Source organism: Sminthopsis crassicaudata, chromosome 1, assembly GCF_048593235.1.
Source record: "Sminthopsis crassicaudata isolate SCR6 chromosome 1, ASM4859323v1, whole genome shotgun sequence".
Classification (NCBI taxonomy): Eukaryota; Metazoa; Chordata; class Mammalia; order Dasyuromorphia; family Dasyuridae; genus Sminthopsis; species Sminthopsis crassicaudata.
This window is the reverse complement of record NC_133617.1, coordinates 261,189,053-261,213,608: the sequence shown is the minus strand read 5'-3', so window position 1 is coordinate 261,213,608 and position 24,556 is coordinate 261,189,053. Positions and strand designations below refer to the sequence as shown.

The 24,556-nt window shown below is 35.2% G+C and overlaps 1 protein-coding gene across 3 annotated transcripts in view; it reads right to left on the bottom strand.

The window, feature by feature from the left end:
* The window catches only part of XKR4 (XK related 4), a 517,176-nt gene that overhangs the window by 219,091 nt on the left and 273,529 nt on the right, over window positions 1–24,556 (bottom strand). For all 3 annotated transcript variants that reach the window (XR_012484231.1, XR_012484232.1, XM_074278467.1), the window contains exon 2: window positions 18,496–18,695. Coding sequence is in view for 1 of the 3 variants with exons in the window: in XM_074278467.1 (XP_074134568.1) it covers window positions 18,496–18,695 (200 nt within the window). In the remaining 2 variants the exon portion in view is untranslated. The remainder of the gene's footprint in view (window positions 1–18,495; window positions 18,696–24,556) is intronic.

The window sequence follows — 24,556 nt, the reverse complement described above, 5'->3', positions numbered from 1 at the left end:
AATGTAGATCACAGCATAGTATTTTCACCTTTTTTGTTGTTGTTTGCTTGCTTTTTTTTCTTATTTTTCTCCTTTTGATCTGATTTTTCTTGTGCAGCATGAAAATGTGTAAATATGTATAGAAGAATTGCATGTGTTTAACATATATTGGATTGCTTGCTGGCTGGGGGAAGAGAGGTTGGGGAGAAGGGAGAGAGAAACATTTGGAACACACAGATTTGTAAGGTGTTAAAAACTATCTTTGCCCATATTTTTAAAATAAAAAGCTATTATTAGAAAATAGACTGTGTTTAGATATGTCCACTGAATAAAGGTCACTTTTTGATGGATATGGATATGTTTGTTTTTTGTAACATGGAATTGGATATGGAGAGGGGGTAAGGGGGAGAGAATTAGAGAGAGAGAGACAGAGGCAGGGGGAATAGGACACAGTACCGGAATTTTTATTTGATTATTGAGTCTAAAAATAGTCAGCAACCTTATTTCAGAGTGTATGTTCTAGATCATTAAAATTCAAAAGTACTCACAGCTGTGTTAGAGAGTGATCCCACCAGAGCTGGCATCAAGCATTTGATCAAATATAAAAGGTTGAAACTGTTTGCTGCCCCTCTTAGTATTATTTGGAGTAACAGTGACTCAGAAATAATTAAATTTAATGGCAAAAAAATAAATGATTCCATTATTTACATTGCTACATTTTCATAATTAACCTATTTAGTTCAATTGAACAAAATAACCAAGTAATTATGCAAACCTTGCTAGAATCTCCTCATTTTTGTGGAAAAGTCATTAGCATGTACTTTTTTATTGGAGCTTTTTTATTTTTAAAACATTTGCATGGATAATTTTTCAACATTGACCCTTAGAAAACCTTGTATTCCAAATTTTCTTCTTCTTCCCTGCACTCCCTCCTCTAGCTGGTAAGTCATCCAATAAATGTTAAACATGGCATATACTTTTTAAAAACTGCATTCCATGGTCAGTGAATACATAAGAAAAGTTTACTACTTTAATACCTTGATTATTAATAACAAAGGCCACACACAAGTAAGACAGTGTGATGTGGCAAGAGTACTGGATGTGGAGGCAGAGTACAAGATTTGAATCCTAGTTCTTCCACTTTTGATCTTTATAAACTTTGTCTTTGGGACCTTGTTTTCCTCAAATAAAAACAATGATATGACTTTTATGGAAATGTTTTATATAACTTCACATTTACTTTCTTAATGAGGTTGAAGTTAGGGATAAGGGGGAGAATCTGGAATTCAAAGTTTAAAAATAAACAACAAAACAAACAACAAGGAGAATGTTAGCCAGCATTTATTTAACACTTTAAAGTTTGTGAAGTGCTTTATTATATTATTTCATTGATCTAAAAATAAGATGTTTGGGGAAAGGATCTCTAAAACCTCTTCTATCTCCTGAAGCTATAGAAAAAATAGTGACAAATATGATACACATTATTAATATGTGGAGGACAATGATGTTCAACTTCTTTTTCATTATGGATTTCATAGAAGTTGCAGTAGAAATAATGAGGTTGTACTGAGAATCTAGAGTCTCAGAGTTGAACTGGACCTAAAGAATCCATTTTGCCCAAGGAACATCTGACTAGAAATGGCTTCTATCCCATTCCAAGAAGATGGCTTTACAAAATTTGCTTGAAGATTTCCATTGAAAGTTCATTCACTATCTAATGTTACACTGGCTCATAGTGTATTTATAGTCTGCTAAGATCCCTACTTCTTTTTTTATGTAATTGGTTGCCCAATGATACTTCCCCATCTTAATAATAATGCACTGCCCCATTTTATGAGGCTACACCTCCTCATACTTTTACTAATGCAGCTGTTTTTTTTTAATCTATGTGTAGAAGTTTGCGTTTATTTCTATTAAATTTCATCTTAAATATGGTCCTTAATTCAGCCTATTACTTACCCTTCCCAAGTTTATATGCTTGGTAAATGTGGTAAACATGATATTTATCAAGATCATTGATAAATATTGAACAGCATAGGATTAAGAATACTACCTATTCTTTCCCTTGAAACTTCTTCTCCTAAAATCTAGGATTTGTTTTAATCTAGACAGACTTTCTTTACTTTTTCCTCCATCATGAATTCTAAAACAATGTGGTTATTTTTTTTTTCAGAATTGGCAGTATTCTTCAATTTAGTTCAGAATCAGTTCCAAAATAGCATTTCTTCTTGTTGTTTTATTAACATTTTAAAGAATGAAATTGTCATTAAGTCAAAAATTTATCAGTTTTTGGATGAAAGAATTCTTTAGCAAATGCCTGGAGAATTGGTCTTTATTATCTCAACTTCCAATTTTAATTTCCTCTCAGCTCCAAATCTATAATCCTATCACACACATGTAAATGTAAAATGCATGCATATACATGCACATATCTATGTGTATATATGAATAAGTTCATGCATTTGTCTATAGCATCTTAACACATACACATATTTATATGTGTATACATATGTACAGATAAACATATGAGTATATATATATATATATATAATAACTTACATAATACATACAACATACATAATAACTTATTGGAGAAAATCCCTTATGTATTCATTTTCAGTCAAATATTTTCTTCACAATCCACAAAAACACAGCAGGGTGTTTTCTATAGTTCTGTCAATTGTGTGATTATGAGAATGTGTTCTGATGTAGAAAATTATTTGCGGAAGACTGCCTATTTCTTTCTTATATTTTCATCCAAGGGATCCTCAATTCATGTGTAAATTATTAGCATAAAGATTTTATGGAGATGAGAACAAAGAGAAATTGCCACATACTTATTGTTGTCTTTTCAATCTTCCTTTTAGGGAATCTGTGATTTCCTTAGCAATTTTCTTAATATTGCTCCATGTAAGATATCATGAGAATTACCCCTTCATGGCTTTCAAGATTGTGTCACCTGTGACACAAGTTTCATTTGTGTGTAATCAACTTGTCCTAGTTGCTCTTTCCAACTTCACCCTTATGAACATATTTCATTTTTTTTCATATAAAATATAGTGGGTAATAAAATGCTTGAATCTAAATATGACAACTATACTTTGCTCAGTAAAAATGCTGACAAATCTTATTCATTCATTGTCCCTTTATTGTCATTTCCTAGTTATATGAATAAATGGCAGAGTTGGTATTTTTACAAGCTTTCTTCCAACTGACATGCACTGCTATTGGCTGTTTTGTGAGCTTACAATATTCATGTTTATACTGAGAATGAAAGCACTATCTTGCAATTCTATTTATATCCCCAGTGCTTATTATAGGGCCTTACATATAGTGAGTGCTTAATAATTTCTTTGCTTTCACTCGTTTATTAAGTCATCAATTCTATAACTTTGCACAAATGAGTTTATATGCTAAACTGATATTGCCCTTAGTTGTTATATTCTTCTGTTAGTTAACATGATCCATTGTTTTCTGGTTAAGGAGATTTTTATGTTCTTTTTGATTCTTTGTAATGGAGATTGTTTTAGAAAAAATAAATTTCAATAGGAGTTGGTGATAACTTGAATCAATGCTTGTTTGTTTTTTCTTTATCTCTTTACCCTTGAAGAGTCCTCCCCTCACTCTTTTCCTTTATCCCTCTTTCCCTCCCTCCTTCCTCCTTCATTTTTAAAAATTTCTGTGATGTTGGTGCTTTATCACCTTGGGATTCTCTTCTTGAAGAAAATCTTTATAATAATATATAGGCATAAGACTCCTGTAGTAACTACAAGTCTTTGGTGTGGTTTAAATATGATTGCCTGCTCCCCCATCCTTCCTTGTTTCAACTTTTACAAGGTATTTGAACATCAGTGTTGATTTGGTTTGAAGAATCTTTTCATTTCAATAATTTTTCTCATACTGAGCAATGGGTTGGTGAAAATTGAAACTAGCATAGTGGCCTTTTTTATTTTTTTTCTTATTTAGCCCTATAAGGGAAAATGATTCCCATGAAATTATGTTTATCGTTGCCATTGGCCAAATTGGCCAACATCTTTATTTGCTTCTCCCATAGGCTATACTTATATTTAGTTGCAAAAGTACTCATGGCCTTGGATTTCATTTATAGTGAGCATCACAAATATTAATATAATTTGATTCCTCCAGCAATACAGCAACTTACTGGTCATTGAACAAAAGATCTTATATTTGAAAACCAACATTTCAAGTTGTGTTTAAATACTGTGAAACTTTGCATACTCTGTGCCATTTCCCACCACTTTACCACTATCATTGCAAGAGCAGCAGAAGACCACATTATTATTTCATGGGTTTTCATGGGCCATTTTTATTATCAATGGCCATCCCACTCCTTGGACAGCAACTACTATCTTTCAATGCCATATTATTCTAGTGAAGTATGTCAGAGCTGATATTCTGTGAGAATAACTTTTGATAATCTAGAATTACCTCCATACCTTGAGGCGTAACCAGAATAATACTTTTGTATATAATTAAAGAAATAAAACAAATAGTCTTACACAAAATCAAAAGCTATTAAAATAGCAATGTTAGATGCTAATATTTTATATTTCTTCAGAAATTAAATTCTTTGTAATTTTCCCTTAGTTTTTTGCCATAGTATTTTGAGAATTTATTCAACATGTATATCTAAAGGAAGGCTGCCATTTCTCTTGTAGAAACAGGTGACAGAATTTTACTTCATCATCAGTGATTAGCAACTGCTTAATGCAACAGATTTCATAAACTTACAGATAACCAAGTAACAGGAGAGAATATTGGAAGGTGATTGGAATAATGTTCTTCAATTAAATGTGGCACATTGACATACTTTGCAATCTCAAAACACTGATGTTTGACTTTCAGTCTCTGTCACATTTACTGTGTGTACTGTCTGGTCGAAGCAATAGGGATTTTGTGTGCATTTTGATTAGAAGTTATGATTATGTTATCCTGACCAGGAAGGATAAATAAAAATAGCCAAGTATGCATAATTTTTAATAATGTATTTTAATGTTTCCTCCATTAAGATCCTGTTAGGCTGTCCCATTATGATATGGAGGTGACCTGGCGTCTTGAGGTCTAGTCTAGTAGAACGCAAATGCTGGTCAGTTCTACCAAGCTAAAATAACATAATGTATGGACTCAAAACAAAGCCTAGTCATAATGGAAACATTTGGCATTAGAAGGTGGATGGGCTTCAGTATCATAAATTGTTTTGGTTGTAGGGACTCACATATATATGCACTTGTGGACACACACACACACATACACACACAAAACAGTCAACAAAGCTTAAAGAATACACGATTGGTTGATTCATTGAATAAATAAAAAAACATTTATTACAAACTTAATATATGTTAAACACTGGGGATACTGTTAGAAAAGTATGGCAAGGCTTCTTCTCCCATGAAGCTCAAATTCTAACAGGAAAGACAATGTGTAAATTATTAGATACATATGAGAAATATATAGAGAAGACAGAAGGTAGTCCCAGAGGGAAAGATACTAGCAGGAAGATTCATAGCTGGTTGAGTGAGCACACTCAAGAGACCTGATTAATATATAAATGTCATTCCAGAGCAGACATTAACAAACTGGGGTTATATTTTAAAATGTAAATATAATTCTTAGCTTCTAGGCCATACAAAGTAGGCAGCAGGCAATATGGTCCTTTGGCCACACTTTGCAAACTCCTGGTCTAGAGCAATGCCTCTAGTGATACTACAAACCTATTACTTTTTAACACTTTTATGGAACACTAGAATACACAAATAAAAGCTACAGCAACCAAATTAATAAATAACACAGAGATGGAAGAGATAATAAGTATTTTGTATAACAAAATCATGCTCATTGATGTCATCTGTGATCTCAACTATTTGAGATGCTGAGCCAAAATTAAAACAATTTAATAAAGTCATCCTGATGAATATCATTGCACTAATGTACACTAGGCTTATCAGATTTAGAATGAGGGGGGACCTTATTGTTCATTTATCTAACGGCCTCATTTGTAAAGAACTGAAGTCAGTGTCTTTTGCCAAGTAACACAGGTCATAAATAAGAGAGCTATTATTTGAACCCTAATATACTTATTTCAAATCCAGAAATGGAGAGAAGTCCTCAGGGGCCTGTGAGGTCTGATTATTTTTATCCTACATTAAATAGCCAGATACATTTTTTTTGAGTCCCTGGGTCTGCTTTTTATAGATTTTGCATTTTCTTTTTTGCTTTCAGGCTGTCAGATGGCACCTCTTAGAGCTGTCAGTATGGATGTATTTAGATTCCAGAAAAACCAACTGCACAAATACAGGATAGGAAATGCCTTCCATAAACACCCCAAATTCAACATGTCCCAAAGTGAACTCATCATCTCCTTCCTAATCCTTTCCTCTCCAAAGAAAATTTCCTTACTATTTAGCTTCTTTATTTTAGTGAAGGTACCACTATTCCTTCAGTCACCTAGGTTTGCAATATAGGGATAATTTTCAACTCTTAATTTCTCTCATTCCCCTATGTAATCACTTACCAAATGTGGTCAACTCTACCTTCACAATGGCTCTTGCAACTTCCCCACTCTTCTTTGTTTATTCAAGTTTTTATCATCTCGCTCCCTGGTTCCAGAAATTTCAGACACTCCCTATTGCCTCTAAAATAAAATACACAATCTGCTACTTGGCATTTAGAGCCCTTCACAGCCTGTCTCTTGCCTGTCTTTCCAGGAGATTTATACATTCTTCTCTTTCACACAGTTTGCATTTTGCACATATTGACCTTATTGCTGTTCCCCTTCCATGATGTGACTTTTCCTGCTTTTGTGCACTTTCCTTTCTTCTGTTGGAACCCTTATCTCTCTTCAGAGTTAGTTTAAGTGTCATCTCATAGAGATCTTTGTGAATTTCCCCAATTATTTATGCCTTGCTCAATGTTAGTTTGTATTTGTTATAAAATCTACTTATCTATGGGCATAATGTATCCTTTCCTCAAACTCTAATATATGTGAATGTTGATTTTAATATTGCCAGTTTGGCTAAGTACCCCACAATCTGGGGTTCTTTACCTATGGACATCCCTGTGTTGAACATATAAGTTTAGGACCAGATAGAAATTTATATAGCAGTGAGGGATATGGCATGATAATAAGTAGTTAGGTGACAAAGTAGATAGAGCAATGAGCCTGGAGTCAAGAGAACTGGAGCTCAGTATACAATGTTCCCTCAGTACACAATTGGGTCAAGACAATTAACTTTTTTATACTTCAGTTTCCTCAATTGTAAAACGGGGATGATTGTTGTGAGGATCAAATGAGATGATAATTTGTAAATTGCTGGTTTTTCTTCCAAAGCAAGTAGTAACAATGGTAGGTGCATTACTTGATTAGCTTGAAAATTAGGCTTTTTGTGATTAAAAAAAAGAACTTATAAAAATAAGGAAAAGACATGATTTCTTCAATAACTGAATTCTGGTTTATCAGTTTTTAGATGACAGGGTCTGATTGTTGTTCACGGGATGATGCCTTAGCTTTTTTATTACTGCTTGGTCCTCTTCAAGAACAAAATATGAACAATTGGTATTTTTTATTGCTGATACTTTCTGTACCAGAAGTTTCAAGTGAACCAGAGGAGGCAGGAGTGGCAAGGGAGATTGGGATGGCATTGAATAGGTCTTTGGAGAGAGACATGACAGTATTAATATATATTCATTTTTCTTCATTTACATTGCCACAATCCCAGCTCAGTCCCTCATCTCTTTTTACATAAACTATTGCAAATAGCCACCTAATTCATCCTTCTACTTCCAGTTTCTTCCCCTCTCCTATCTAAAATCCATACAGTTGTCAAAGTAATCTTACATAAATGTAGGTAAGACCAAATGAACCCCCTTTTCAATAAGCTTTAGTGAGTCCCCATTGCCTCTATGATAAAATATAACTCCTAATATTGGTATTTAATACCAATTATAATCTGGTTATAGCTTAGCTATACTGACTTATTTTATTTTATTCTTCCTAAATTCCAGCGACACTGACCTAGTTGCTTTGTCTTGAACTGATCATCCCATTTACCACCTTTCTCTAGACTGACCCTGATGCCTTTTCTTTTCATCTTTGAATCTAATACCTCTGAGGTTCTTTTAAGACTCAGATTATATACCACTTCACATAGGGAATCTTTCTTAACCATTCCAGTCATTAGTCTTTCTTTCTTTTTTCTTTTTTTTCAAATTACCTTGAATTTACTTATCTGTTGAGATACTATATTATGACAATTCAATGTAAGCTTAAGAATAAAATCTGTGTTTTTTTCTTCATATGTATAACATCCACCATATTATACCTTACCTCCTCCTTTTTTGCTGCCTTTATCTCTCCTTCTTATAAAATATTCAGGCTATTTCTATTCCAAAAATAGATTATTGCTATGGGACATCCAGAAATGGACATGAAGATAGGCCCTCCTTCTATATTGAGAAAACATAGCTGGAGATAACCCTTGGTGATTGACCATGTATATACATGGGAGGTAATATTATCTTGAATGCTGTATTTTGCATTAGAAGATCTTATTTTGATGTGTTAATTACTATCAATATTTATTTGGATGTCACTTTACTTCTCTGGGACTCCATTTTCTCATCTTTAAAGAGAGCAGACTAGCTCTAAATATATGGATCCATCATTCTTTCCTCCTCAGAATTCTATGGTTCATTGATCTACTCATAAGCTAAATGACTTGAAGTTAAGCAATGAGGTTTCCTTTTCCTGGTAATTATAATTAAATATGAAAATTGGAAATGCAGAGATAAGATTATTTGGAGACATGAAGCTGCATTTATCAGAACCTTCAGTTGGTACCTTGATATAAACTAGCAGCTGGGTGAATGCCTAATCATTCTAGACCTAAATAATTCTTGTGTGAGAGAGAATTATCCCTTGCATAATGTCTCCAGTGTACCAGGAATCAACACACTTCCCTTCAGTGCCCAGCACCTGTCCAACCTTCATTCTGAGTTGGAGAATATTCATACTAATTGTGACAATGACAAGGTGCTCTGTGATCCTACATAGCATCCCCTGTGCTGCTCTGTGGAGCATGCCCTTTGACAGCAGGCAGCAAGTGGAGCATTAAGCTAGAGGAATGCTAGCTACCCAGGAAATGCCATTCAGCAACAGAAACCTGTATAAATAAATTAGCAAATATATCCTCAGTTGACTGTGAAAGATGTGTCTGTACAACCCAAGTAAAGCATTAGGCACTCAAGTCCAATCACAGGATTTTTCAGGATAATTAGACTTTTCTGAAAACTATCTACTTTTCCCTGAGTCATTCAACTAATTTTCCTGATGATTTAAAAATTTTCAGAAGTAGATGTATTGTCTTGATTGGTTGTGATAGAAGTGTACTGCTGGTGGCTGTTTGTATCACTCCATGGCGATGTCCTGCAATTTTTTCAAATTCAACATGTCTAAAACTGAACTCATTCTTTTTTCCCTCCAAAAATTATCTTCTCATCTAGGCTCTTCTATTTCTGTTCACCACACTGGGAGCTGTACTTAAAAGAGGAATAAATAGGGATTAATAAGACTACATTGTTCTAATTTCTTTTCACATTATCAGTCTATAGTTCAAGACAAAGATGACCAATTGAACCTATCTCAGTTTTGTTCATCAGATGGCAATATGGGGAGGAAAGACGGGAAGTGAGGGAAGGAGAGAAGGAGGAAGAAGGGGAGGGGAAAGAAGAGGGAGAAGGAGAGAGAGAAGGAGGGAGGAAGAGAGGGACAATAAGAGAGAGAGACAGTGATAGAGAGAAGAAGAAGAAGAAGAAGAAGAAGAAGAAGAAGAAGAAGAAGAAGAAGAAGAAGAAGAAGAAGAAGAAGAAGAAGAAGAAGAAGAAGAAGAAGAAGAAGAAGAAGAAGAAGAGAATGAGAGAGAAAGAAAATGAGAATAAAAAATAGGAATATCAGTTAAGTTTTTCAAGTATGGAGTGATTATAATTTTAACTTTTATAAATTCTTTGAAATTTTGGCACATAACTACATTTCCTGTCTCATTGTACAATACTTTTTGTAATTTGTGATCCAACAAAATTGGACTTCTCTCTGTTTCAAGCACAGAACTCTATCCTGTCTCCATGCCTTTGTAGGGGCTATTCCCTTTGCCTGGAATGTATTATTTCCCTCACATCCACCTCATAAAATCCCTCTCTTTTTTAGAAAGAATGTCTCAAACACAATCTTCTCTACATGTTGTCTTCCCTAACATTTCCTAAGTGCTAATGCTGTCTCTCCATTGTGTAGTTGGTTATTTTATGTTCATCTTATTCATAAATCTATTTATTTTGAATATGCATATATGCACATATTTCCTTTTATTTTCTCCATTAGAATGTAAATTTCTTAAGAGTAAGGCTTCTTTTATTCATTTTTATATCTCCAGCACCTATGCTGTAGTGTATGGTAATGCTAAATAATTATCTATTAATTGATTTACTGCTTTTCTCTCAGCCCTTAGAAACTGCAGGGCTTATGCTTCCTTCCTGGAACACCTCCTCCTAATGCCCACTAGTCCAGTGTCATAATCTTGTCCTTCTCTGGCTGGTACCACTGTGTGCTATAGCTGCATAGGTCTTTTAACTCAAAGTTTCCCTTGACTCCTCTTCCTTTTCTTGAACCCTGTGGAGATAGGAGTATGGCTGCATCCTTGGTGCATGTACAACTGAACTCATTCTCTTTCCCTCCAAGAATCATTCTACCACACTAACCTATCCCTCAAGTAGCAAACTGTCACTTGCCCCTCTGATCCTTATACTCTACCTCCAAATGTCTTTAAATCCATAAAAAGTTCCTATTTACAATTCCGATAATACTGCTTCTCTCCCTGTAGAGCTTAAGAGCTCATTTTTTATTCCTCTCTCCTTTGTATCTATATTCAACTAGTCCCCAATGCCCAATAATTCTTCCTTTCTCTCAATTATATCTATCTTTCATTCTCAGTTCCCATTCTAGTTCATGCCCTTATCACCTGCAAAGTGAATTATGTTAATTGTCAGCTAATTGGTATCCCTATCTATTTCTCTCCTTTCTCCTTTCCTCTCCCTTTTCTTTTCTTTCCTCTTTCTCTCTCCTTATGCCTTACAAAATTTTTTTCTTTAATACATCCAGCACGAACCTGCTACTGATATAATCTTTCTTCCCCAAATGCTTCTTTCATTATACCACTCTCTCTGCTCTAAAATCCTCAACAGCTTTCCTTTGCTTACAAAAAGTTCAATCTCATAGCCTGGGGCTAAGTCCCAACTTGTATTTCCAGCCTCTCTGTTCTCTAATCCCCTAAATCAAACTAGTCATCCCAGTGGGTAGAACTAATACTTTTGTTTTCTTAAAACAAATTTCTTAAAAAGAAATTGTAGCAGTTGTCAAAATATGGAGGAGGCAATAAAATCTCACTTCCAAGTAGGAGCTAGCACAATGCTTTGTACATATTGGATTCTCAATAAATATGTGATTAATAGTGTGCTATAAAGTTGAGAATACCACAGGTTGGAGTGATCACAGTAGCTATGGGAGCTGAGTTTTATAGGTTATCTTAGTGTGTGCTACCTGAAGCTCTTTCTGACATAGAATACTGTCATAAACTATTTTAGAAAGAATCTATTTTAGGTTATTGAGGGAATACTTCAAAAAAGGTATTGATTCTCTTTGGTGTTTCTTCTCCAAGTATAACACACAGAGGAAAAATAGAAGTAGAACCTTACTTTCTCAAATCAAATGTTGGCATAGTGGATAAGAGCATTAAGCCTGGAGTTGGGAAAAAAATGAGTTCAAATCCAGACTTGGATACTTAGTAGCTATGTGTCTTTCAGCAAGTCATTTTGTCTCAATTTCTTTTACTGTATATTGGAGATAATAGTATCTATCTCACAGAATTACCATGAGAATCATATGAGGTTTTTTTTTTTTTTTTTTTTTTTAGTATTTAGCAAAATGCCTGGTAAATAGCAGATGTTATAGAAAAATACTTATTTCCTTCCCTCTATAAAGAGAACATTTTAATCATGGTAAATTGGAATATTAAAATAAAACAAAACTGTCTGGAAAGACTCATGGAAACTAGTTTCTAACATGCCTTTTCAAGGAATCAGATGCCATCCTCATTCAAAATATAATAGGCAAAATTTCTAGGTATAGGTCTAGATTTCATTCAATTGTGTTTACTGATCCAGTTCTCAATTATTTTCTTTAAACAAGATGCTTCTAGTGTCTTCAAAATCCTACCAATGCCTTTTGAGTTCTTGCAAAATGATCTTGACCTAGAACACAGCATTTTACTTGGGTTTTTAAAAAATGAGTAGAATTTCAACTGACTACCACTAGGTGTCACCACAGCACACAGAGTATGGGGTTTAAAGTCTAATTGATCTTCCTGAGTTCAAATCCAGCCTCAGACACTTCCTCGCTGTGTGACTAGACTATAAGACTCTCTCCCTGCTTGTCTCAGTTTCTTTATCTGTAAAATGAGTCAGAGAAGGAAATGGCAAAGCATGTCAATATCTCTGCCAAGAAAACCCCAAATGGGGTCATAATTGAAAAATGACTCAACAACAAAAAGTATAATTACACATTTATATGTGTGGAACTAGATTGTGTGTGTGTGTGTGTGTGTGTGTGTGTGTGTGTGTGTGTGTGTGTGTATTTAGAGGCAGAGATAATAAGGACTAGATGTGTGATTTTATTGGCATAGGAAAATCCTGGATGAGAAATCTTCCTCTTTTCTTTCTACTAATGCATTCTCATAACTTCCATGAAACTTAAACTTTTAGAGAGTTGTCTGGAGCTGGGGTGTCAAGCTCAAATAAAACAGGAGCACTAATAATACATTCTATGTATAAAAATCACTAGAGGTAACATATTGACTTAGTTATAAAATGTCATGATATTTGTTTCATTATATTTTCATTTGTTCTGTTAAATATTTACCAATTAGATTTTTTTAAGCCAATTAGGATTAGATGACTTGCCTAGGATCACACAGCTAGTAAGTGTTGGGTGTCACATAGCTAATAAATATTATGTGTCAAATGTCAGAGGCTGGTAAGATTTGAACTCAGTTCCTCCTGACTCCAGGGCTTGTAATCTATACACTGTGTTATCTAACCCCCCCCCCCCCACCAATTGGATTTTAATCTGGTACAGCACTTTCACAAGACTCATCAGCTGGTGGCGTTTGACATCTCTGGACCACAACCCTGAAAGTTTAAGTGACTTTCCTGGAGTCACGCGGTCAATATGTCAGGACTTGAATGCAGATCTTCCTGGTTTTCATTTTGGTTCACAAACTTTCTACAGGAATAGCAAACTAATCCTGAACTTAAATCTGAACCTTTAGATTCTAAGTCCAAATCTAGTGTTCTTTTTACATGAAGATTACAGGATAATAGGTCTGGAACAAGAAAGTATCTTAGGAGTCATCTAGAAAACAACCTAATTTTTCAGTTAAGGAAACAGGCTCACAGATGATGACTTGCCTGCAATCACATTATTAAGAAGTCACAGAATAAGGCTTCAAACTGATTTCATATCATATCTAGAATTCTTCCTCTACACAAGATCCCAAACTCCCTTCCAGTTCTAAGTATCTTCTCTTACAGTAAAGAATACCTTTAATGATGTACTTTGTGATCTGTGTTTTGTTAGCCTGAATACATCTTTGTTGTCTAAAAGTAATTTAATCAGAGCAGCTCATACTGACAGGGCATGCTATTATTTATAGAGTATCTTCCTCAACACAATCCTTTGTTGTGATTCAGTCTTTTAAGTTCTGACTCCATTTAGGAATTTTTGATTGATTTGCCAGCTGGCATTTTAGAGATGAGGAAACTGAGGCAAATATGATTAAGTAACTTGCCCAGGATCACAAAGCTCCTAAGTGTCTGGGGCTGGATTTGAACTTTGGTCTTCCTGACTTCAGACCTAATGCCCTATCCTACTAGCTTCCCACAATCATCTGTACTTATTACACATATTGCCCCCATTTTATACTGAAGGAAATGTCAACTCAGAGAAGCATAGAGACTTGTCCAATGATTTATCTTTCCTTTCAAATTCATCTTTTCAAATATGCCCATTACTGTGGTAAACAAGACCATCTTTATGGGGTCACTGCTTGGTAACCTCAGTGCCATCTTCAACCTCTCACATCCAGTCAGCTGCCAAATCCTGTCATTTCTATCTTTAACATATGTTTCAGCATCCCCTTCTCTCTATTCATATAGCTGCCACTTAGCTTAGACCTTTATCATATTCCTCCTGGAGTCCTGCAAAAGTTACTCACTTGGTTTTCCTGCTTCAAGATTATCCACTCTAATCCAGCTTCCTCTCACCTACTAAATTCACTTTCCTTAATTGCAAATCTTATTTGATTATCTCACAACCATCTCTCCCATCTTCACTCAACAGAATCCAATCTTTACAATCTAAAGATATATTAAATTTCCATACTGTTACTCCTATTCAATTCTCCTTTCAGCTCCATGCCTTTTCATTGACTATTCTTTTGGCCTGGAATGTACTGCTTCCTCTTCTAAATTTTTTGAAATCCCTCGTTTCCTTCAATACTAGTTAAGTGCCACTTTTTCCATGAAGTCTTTCCTGATCCCCTGGATGCTATGATCCTCCTTCTCAGACTTCCTTGTATTCATTTGCAATTATTCTGTATTTAATCATGTGAGTACACAATGACTCCATCATTAAAATATAAGCTCCTTGAAGACAAGGGCAATTTGATTTTTGTCTTTCTTTGCATAGTAAGCACTTATTAAATACTTGTTGGTTAATTTGTTGAATTGAACACAAGCCACAAGAGTCATGCCATTTTCATCAAATGACATACTTATTTATAGATCTTATAATTTGTACCCTCTGCCAATGAATGGTTCAAAATGAGGGTAGCCAGGTTATTCTAGCTTCATTTTGCTCATCATGATAATCTTTTTGGAATCTTATAAACTATCTTGCTCATTCTGCCACAGAAGAAATGAAGGCTGAAGTTGCACATGGAAGCTTAAACTCATAGGATGGGGATCCCTGATCCTAGTACTGATCACAGACCAAGCAGCTGCCCTGTTGTGCGACTGTGTGGAGATCGCAAGCTTTGTGAAGTGCCACTGTGAAAAACCATGCTTCCTTTATGCAGTTCTACAGTGAGCCTGTCAGCCTCCAGCCCAAGGAGTTATCTTTAAACATTTATTCAATAAGCAAATAGAGCTGAGAAAGGATTTTCACAGCTGGCAGTGTGTGAGCAACGTATCAGTTTCTATCAGGGTGATGTAATTTTTAGATTCAGTTTGAAAATGTTTTATTCACTGTCTATTTTTTTTTTTTTTGGTCTTAAAGAGGGTATTCTCTACAGCATGGCAGGTGGGGTTGGGGGCTGGGTTAAAAAGATGCAGTCATCTGGCACTCCTGAAGTACTGTCTCTAGACAAGATCCCCTCCCTTCAATTCTAGACACAGAGCTGACTTGCAGACTACATGGCCTTGCTCTGCTTGTTAAATTGAAACATTTCAGATATTTTAATTAACAACTATTTGCAAAGTACTTCACAGGTTCAATGCCTACTCATAATTCATATTTATAACAGACAGCTCTATTATTACAAAAACATGAGTGGGATCCTTCGATGTTAAGGATTTACAAAACCACATGTTTTCGGTGCTTACAAGTACTAGTCTGGCTGGACCCCATTTTCACATTTCTCCTTTTCCTTTTCAAGAGGGGGAGAGGTCCCTGGTCCTTTAAACCCACATCAATTGAATTCTTGTCTTAGAGCAATGTCATGTTCTCGGGTTCATCTGTAAGTGGAGCTTATGTCTAACCCATTTGGTTTTAGTTTCCTGAAGAAATACGTTTCTCTTCTAAGCACAGACAAGGCAGACAATGCTGATCAACCTGGAAATATGACCTTACTTTAAGACTGTGAATTTATCTAACCTTTGGTATTTAAGCATCACTGTCTCTCTGCCTTCCTCATAAACAGACAAACAGAACCCAAATTTTGCAGGCTTATCACCTTCTGAATTTCTCCACTGCCCTTTGCGTCAATGTTGTTGATTTTTGCAACTCTGTCTTTGAATCAGGGGGGTCTGGGAAAACTTATATGATAAAGGTGGTTTTGGTGGTGGAGAAATGTAGAGCAAAAATTTCCCCATGATTTCTCAAAATCTGTCTAAGAATTGCTTCAGAGGACATCTAATTTTGTTTCCTCGTGAGGTTAACAACTGACTTAAACATGATCATTATAGGTGGGATTGGAACAGATTTATTTTGACTTCGAATCCAGCATGATTTTTGTCACACTACAGCTGTCTTATCTAAGAAAGAAAGTTGGAGATCAGGAGTAAGAATGTGAGTCATAGTATATCTCTGCATGGGGGGAAATATTTTAATATTAGAGGATCCTATTAAATAATCAAATAAAGAAGTGAGTATCACTCTTCATAACCTAGGTTTCCTGATTCATCTACGTGCCACTATTTGGAGGATTTGGATAATCTAATAAACACCTAAGGAATTTTTATTTCCAACTAAAATTGTTTTTAAGGAAAAGCAATCAACACAGTCACACCAAGTAAAAAAGACATTTCCTTCCCAATTCCCTCAACGTAGTTTTGAAAAGTCAAGTTTTTACAGGCTTTAAGAAGTCTTTTGGGAAAAGTCATCTATGATGTACAGTCACCTTGGACCACAGAACAAGTAAAAATGATTTTGGACCTTTATCTGCAGCTTTGCCTCTCTCAATGACAGTAGACTGATCTTCCACCTATTTTTTCTTATTTTTCTCTTCTACCATGATTCTACCTTCCATTGACAAAACAGGAATTCATGATTTTGCTCTAGGAATGGTGACAGTTACTCTTCTCATTTCAGTCATTTTTCAGTTCTATTTGACTCTTCAAACCCATTTGGGGGTTTTCCTAGCAAAGATACTGGAGTAGTTTGCCATTTCCTTTTCCAGTACATTTTACAAATGAGGAAACTGAGGCAGAATTAAATGACTTGCCCATGGTCACATGGCTAGTGTCTGATGCCAGATTGAACTCAGGAAGAAAAGTCTTCCTGACTCTAGGTCCAATATTCTGTCACCTAATTGCCCTTGTATATTCAGCTTTGCTGAAAACTTGAGTACTTTTTTCAATACACCAGATAGTCTCCTCAAATTGACTTTTAATATGATTTTCCTCATTTCTAGTTCTGTACTTTTCTCCCTTAATTTTTTTCTTAATTTTGGACCATTTATTTGCCTTCTAATGCTTGGAGGGCATACTCACAGTTCTCTTAAGTAGCATTTTAAAAGTTTTATTAAGTTTTGACTTCAATGCTTTCCTTTAGAGCAAAGGTTGGGTTAAAAATTCCTACTTGTCAAGACCAAAATTGCTTTGGGTCCTCTAATCTGTAATCCAGATTAATAGTGTCAGATTCAAATAGAAATGTATCCCTAAAGTAAGTGTATTGATTTAGAAAACCATAAATTAACATTTTCTATGTTGTATTGTAAATTTACTTATTTTATTGAACACTTCCCAATTACATTTTCCAGTTGCACTTGAGAGTTTTGCATGCTGCATATGGCCAATGATTTGTGAATTTGACACCTCTGGTCTAGATTTACTGGGTACTCCATAGAAAAGTCATCCATAAATGTGACTTCTGAAGGATACCTGCTTTTTGTCGGCATCGTAAAATGATGTAAGGAGAGGAAAGTCATAGCATGGCATGGATACAAGTTAAAAAATAATAGTAGAATCAGAAGTTTTCATTCCTTACAAACATCACTCTGTCCCTATGTTGCCCAGATATTAGAAAAATCTGGATTGAGAAATGCCTTGGCATTTATGTTAATAACTGAAAAGTCTTAATAAAAGCAAAGCAAAACAAAACAAAACAAAACAAAACAAAAAACTGAGGATAGGGTTTAAGCATGGATCTGGAAATTGTATTTTTTCTTGGAAAATGTTGTAGCACATAAACAACAATGGCCATGCCCTTTTCTTCTATGTGCTCTCATGTCAAAACCTCTCTGCTGCAAGATGAAGGCAGCTCTAGCTGCTACTTTTTTTGGCATAAACCCCAGTGAATATACTCATAAATCTATTGTAACCTTGGAGCATTATACCATCATAAAAGTCAGAGACACGATTGTCTCTAATGCTCTAAGTCTACCATTAGCCAAGTGGAAAATCACAAAAACTTTTTTTTTCCTTTTCTTTTGATGAAGGGGTCAGTCTACCGGCAAAAGAAAACTGTCTCTCCATAAGTCAGCCATGACACGGGAGGGTAAAGAAAATATCACACATCATTCACATACTTAAGTACAATCATCGTGGTCTTAGCGTGGGGGTGGGATGGGGAGTTTTTCAGAAAGTCACTGGGATAATCAGAGGAAGTTTTAAATAAGCAATCCCTCAGAATCTTTCCCACAAATCCCCAAACCCACGGTGGCGAGCCCTTACCTTGGAGGGCCTGCAAGGTATGAGTCTGAACGACAATGCAGAGTTGCAGGACCAGTTGCGGAGCACTCTCCAGAAAGGTGGCTAGCAAATGCAGCATACTCACATCTGCATACTCATACACCATCTTCCAGTAGAACCGCCATCTGTCATTCTCCCCGCTCCGGCGGCTTCGGATACCTAAGTATATGGTATGGAAATATCTAGAAACAAAACAGAGAAAATGAAAATGAAATAAATGATGATTTGGAATCTAAACACTTTCACTTTTCTTCCCAGCCCTCAGGCACCATGAACAAATAGGTGTGATGCTTATTTTGGACCTTTATATTATTGTGTGCAACTGAAAGAATTGTTTTATATCCTTCAAAGCTCATTTTAAGCTACAGTGACTTTAGTTTGCATTTCTTAAAGGCAAGCTAGGTTTCTGCATAATGCACAGGAGGGAGGAATGCCAAGGGAAATTTGGAAAACTCATTGCTTGGGTATTGAGGGTGCATCTGCTATTGGGACACTGGATAGATTTTTGTCTGTTCATAAAACTCCACTAATCACGTAGTCATCTCTGAAAAACCTCAGCCATTAAAGTTGGGAATGTCTGTAAATCTAATGGGGGATTGGTCTCTTGTTTGTGTATGCTCTTGGGATTTATCAGTTTTTTTTTTTTTTTTTTTTTTTTTTTTTTTTTTTTTAGGAGAGACATTGGTAAGTGTGTGATCTCTGATGAGAGGGCTCACAACATGATCCAGAGAAAAGGAAAAGGAGAGGTAGAAAGAATTGAGGTACTGAGCATTGCCTCTGAGAATAGTTTCCTTTTCTGCCTCTAAGATTCATGTATTACTTCAAATAATCTGCAATAAGCCTCTTTTTTGTTCCATTTTTTTGTTTTCTCATTCTGGCATCATGTCTACATTTCTGAGCCTTAGGTTCTCTTAGAAACTAAAGGCTCCTGACTCATCCTTTCTAAAATCAAGGATTTTTCAAACAGAGAACAAACTTAGAGAATCAGTGAATAGTTATGAAAAACAAAATAGTATATTTTGGAAAAAAAATTGATGTTAAGAGAAAAGGAAAGTGCATGTACATGCAAAAATGCACCACTTTTCTAGAGTAAATAAACCTTTAAGGAAAGCGGTCTTTAGAATAAGTGCTGGAAGGTATTGTTGGGGAGTGATCAGTAACCACGGAGTCTGTTCACTACTTGAAGCAGAAACTACATTTACAATGGTATATAATCCAACAAGTGATCCTCTCATCCTTGGACATAATATTCCAATGCTGACAAGATCAAAAGGTAGCATGTCACATTTTTATTCAGCTATGTTTGTTCCTTTTCTCATGTGTAGGTGAAAAACTTCGTAAGAATTAGAGCTGTTCAAAAGCAGACCAGCTTGCTTCAAACGTAGCAGGTTCTCTCTACTTGGTGGTTTTTAAGTACAGGTTGGGTGACAACTTATTGGGTATACTATAGTAGGGACTCCTTTTGTGTAGGAGTTGGTCCCTTCTAACTTTTCAGTTCTTTCAACCTATATCACCTATACATTGATCTCTGAAGCTGAGAACAAGTCTAATTTCTCTTCCATTAACTCTTTAAACACCTGAAAAGACTCAACATGTCCCCAATAAGTCTTTTCATCTCTTCCTCAGTTCTATTTTTTTCAGGGTTGACTACTAAAAAGAACTAATATATTCAGGTAGATCTGTCTTTTCATCTCTAAAAGGATCATGCATGTCTGCTTGTGATAGGTGACTCCCACAAGTTCATCACCAGGGGCTTACCCTGGTTTTTCTTGCCCTTTCCAAACATTTCAAAGATATCAGTGGACTATATGGAATACTCCTTGTGCTTTGCCCTTGCCATAGGATCAATCCATTTACTTTTTTCAGATGAGAGATTATAAAACTCCCTTTTATCATGACATATTTGTTGTGTCACATTTTCTTTACAGCTAATGTGCTTTTCCTCTGTCAATTAAATAGTGTTCACATGGTTAATAAATTGAGCATTAGTCATTGGGATATTATACTTTTTTCTCTTCAACCAATCTATGCCAGTAGAAACAATGGGTTTTCTATCTCTATAAATTGTCTAGTGGAGGTTTCAGATATTCTTTGGATATATTTAAATAAGATATTTTCTCTTGTGTATTCACTGAATATTAACTCTTTTGAAATATATCTTCCCTGTACCATGATTTATTATGTTCACTTACTGCTTTGTATTTTTCTTTTTTCTTTTCTCTGCCTCTCTGTCTCTCTTTCCATATCTCTGTGTGTGTGTGTGTGTGTGTGTGTGTGTGTGTGTGTGTGTGTGCATGTGCACCTGAGTGTGTTTGTATGTTTAGTGTCTTCAGGAACAATATAAGTTATATAAAAGTAGGGACAATTTAGTTTTTCCTTTTTTTTCTGTTGCTTCCAAATACTGACTACAGTCTGTATTTTAAGTAGGTATTTTGTAGATTTTTGTTGAATGAATAAATGAGTGAATGAATGATAACTTTATTTTCTTCAAAGGACTGTGGAAGTTTGACATCAAATATTCTCCTAGAATTAAATCCAAAGAGAAGAAACTCCCCACAAATGCTACCTTCAGCTATTTTATTTCTAGTTTTCCCCTGTGGTGAAGATTATCAGTCTTCTCAGCTTTATTCTGCCTCCAGCTAAGAAAGTTTAAATGGTTCCCCCAGGTCTGTGTCTCATAGGGGCTTGAACTCTTCTGGGTATAATAGAAACAACTGCTATTGCAAACAGTTTGAGATCAAAGTAACATGGTGTTAATGACAGGTTTCTTCCTATGAAGCAAAACAACAAGTATTTGGCCACTGGTTTACCTCATGTAGTCTCATACAATAAGATGCAACATCAACTCTTTCTGCTATATCCAAATGGCAGATGAAAAGAAAAGGAAGTGATTCCTGTGGAGATTTTATAAGTCTCCGAACTTTTATTCAGGAAGAAAGTATCTATATAAGTCCAGAACAAATGAATAAAATGTGTGCTCCAATGACTGTAAACTTTCTTTAAAGAGAAGAGTTGAGACAATAGAATTTTCTATTGTAACAGGTCATAGGACCATAGATTTGGAGCTCGAAGGAACTTTAAAAATTATTGAGCTCTTCATTTTCCAGATGAGACAGTTGAGACACAAAGAGATTAAATGACTTCCCCATGGTTACAGTTAATAAAATCTGAAGCATGATTTGCACCCATGTCTTTCTGACTCCAAGTCAAAGAATCTTTTCACTGCAAGGAAAAAAAGGAGATTCAGAAAGAACTAAGGGGGTTGGAAGGATATCTATATGGAACAATGGAGATAGAGCACTAGGCTTTGGAATCAGGAAGCTTCATTGTCCTGAGTCCAAATCCAGCTTCAGACACAAACTAGCATTATGATATTGGGGAAGTCATTTATTCCTATTTATCTCAGTTCCTCATCTGTAAAATTAACTGGAGAAAGAAATGGCAAATTACTTCAGTATCTTTGTCAAAAAAAAAAACTCTCAAAATTTGTTATATACAGCTAGACAAGACTGGAATGACTCAATAATAAGAAAAACAGGTGGTTGTGATCAAAGAGGGCAATTTCATAGTATCAGAATTTTGGAGATAGGATAGTTTTGGATTATAACAAAATTCACATATAATCATTCTTCAAGGTAAGGTTAAGATGTAGGTTTAATTAACAAACAATTCAATTCAATGAAGAATAATGCAGGGGCAAGTCACTGTGTAAGGAGCTGAGGAAGATACAATGTACAAAAATATGAAGCTCTCATGAAGCTTACAATATAATTATATTTTAAAGTCATATTGTTAACCAAATCTCTACTTCATTTTTAGTTCATAAATAGCTCTGGGTTCTCTAACAATGCCCACAAGATGATATGGAGGTTACTAAGTTGTTTTTTTTTTTAAAGTTTTCTGGCTACTCTTTTATATTTAGACCCTAAAAGATTGTTATATTTCTTTAAAGCAAGATTTTTCAAATTTTGTTTTATATAATCTTGTTTTTTTCATATTGTTTGGATGGGAGTTCAGTGCAAACTTTATGATTTTAATATTATTTCCCCTCTAAAACAGGGTTGGGGAAACTTTTCTCTCCAAAGGGCCATTTGGATATTTATATTATAATTCATGGGTCATAAAAATTATCAACTTATATAGAACTCCAGCAATGGGAGGTCGTTGTACCTAGCTCATCATCACCTGAAGTTCTCTCAGCAAATAGTTTTGTAGGCCTTAAATGGTGCAGGAGCCATCCATTCCCCACTCCTGCACTAAAATATTAAATATGAAATTATGGATGTATTAAAAAAACCCTAAGGTTATTTGGCATGGTGGAAAGAGTACTGTTTTTGGAATCAGAGAATGTGGATTAAAATCATAGGCCTTCTACCTACCACTTGTATCACCTCAAACAAATGGCTTTATTTTGGGGAGTTTTTTCCTTTGGAAAGTTAGGGGCTATACTAACTGGTATCTAAATTCCTTTCTAACTCTAAATCTATGATCTGACTTAAGTACGCATTTTCTCACTGAAAACTGGCCTTTCCCCTTTATATTGGTCCAACTTCCCTGATATCCCGTCTATTTCCTTTAGTCTACACTTCCAGACTTCCTAGATTAATCTTTACAAGTTCTGTCAATATTTTTTCCGGGAAGTTTCATAGCCAGAATAGTTTAGCTAGGTTAGTAAATTATTGAGCTAGCAAGCAATTAAATTTGATGGTCAGCTGGATACCACATTTTTGGGTAAGGGGAGAAGGAACCATCTACCCCTACCAGTAATTCTACCTGTGGTTTAGTATCTTAAAGAGAAAGCATGTCTGATAGAATCTGGTACCAGAAGAATTTAATTTGAGCTCCAATGAGTTTGCAAGATTACTACTAACCAATTTCTTAACAACCACTTGTCAGTCTGTTAAAATACTCCATGCATCAAAGAGAAGTAATCATCCCTGTCTCTCATGTGATGGGATGACAATATTTCAAGTTTGGCATTTAGTCCAGTGGAAAAAGCAATGATTTTGGAGTTAGACATTCTAGCTCTACTTATTTAATATCTGTGTGACTATGGCAAGATATGTTATTTCTCTGCTCCTCAGTTCCCTCATCTTGAAAACAAAAGGATCAGATCAAATGATTCCTAACGAGTCTTCTAGCTAAAACATTCTATGATCTTGTGACTTATGGCTCACATTTACATGGCACTATATGGTTTACAGAGCACTCTCCCCAGCACAACCCTGTGAGGTAAGTTTTTCAGTCACAATCTACTTTCTTTCCTTGTGGCCAGGTTGATTGTCTGACATTTCAATCACATGCTATACTTCTCCTGTCTGCAGTTTTTCCAGTAACTCATGAGAAAGATTTGGATTGCACAGTGCCCTGCCAACAATTACTCTGTTCAGTCATGCAATCATTTCTGGACAAGTTGATCTGATAAGCATTTTTCAATTGTGACTTCAGGATTCCTGTACTTAGCTTCTGAAAGAACAGCTCAAGTCTCTGTTGTTGTGTACATTTTGAATGCCACCATAAAAATGCCAATTCCAGTTCTACATAATACTTGGAGACAGTTTGTTTCAACAGAAACCTACATTTATTTACAGTCATATTTGAGATTCTTCCAATGTGATAGAAACATCTCTGCTTTGATGTCTCTTATTTGAACAATGATCATGGGATCATGACCACCCATTAAAGATATCTTAGTTAACTACCCATACAACATGAGAAAATCACTATTGATACAAAAGAGAGGAAATGGCTAGTACTATTTGTTATTTATACTACTGTTTTACATATAAAGGTTTAATTTGTTCAAATGCCTTATATAGCTCTATCTTGTATGTTGTATGGAAGAGGGGGAATAAATTGGACTGATTATGGTTCTACTTTTCAGAGTGATGGGGACATGTGAAAAAGCAATGGAAAGGACAAGGAAGTCCTAGACTTTTGATCCCATGTAAAAGCTGTTGTACCATGGAATTAAGAGCAAATGAAGTTGATCTTTATATGGACTAATATTTTTTAAAGATAGTATCAAGATCAAAAACTCTAA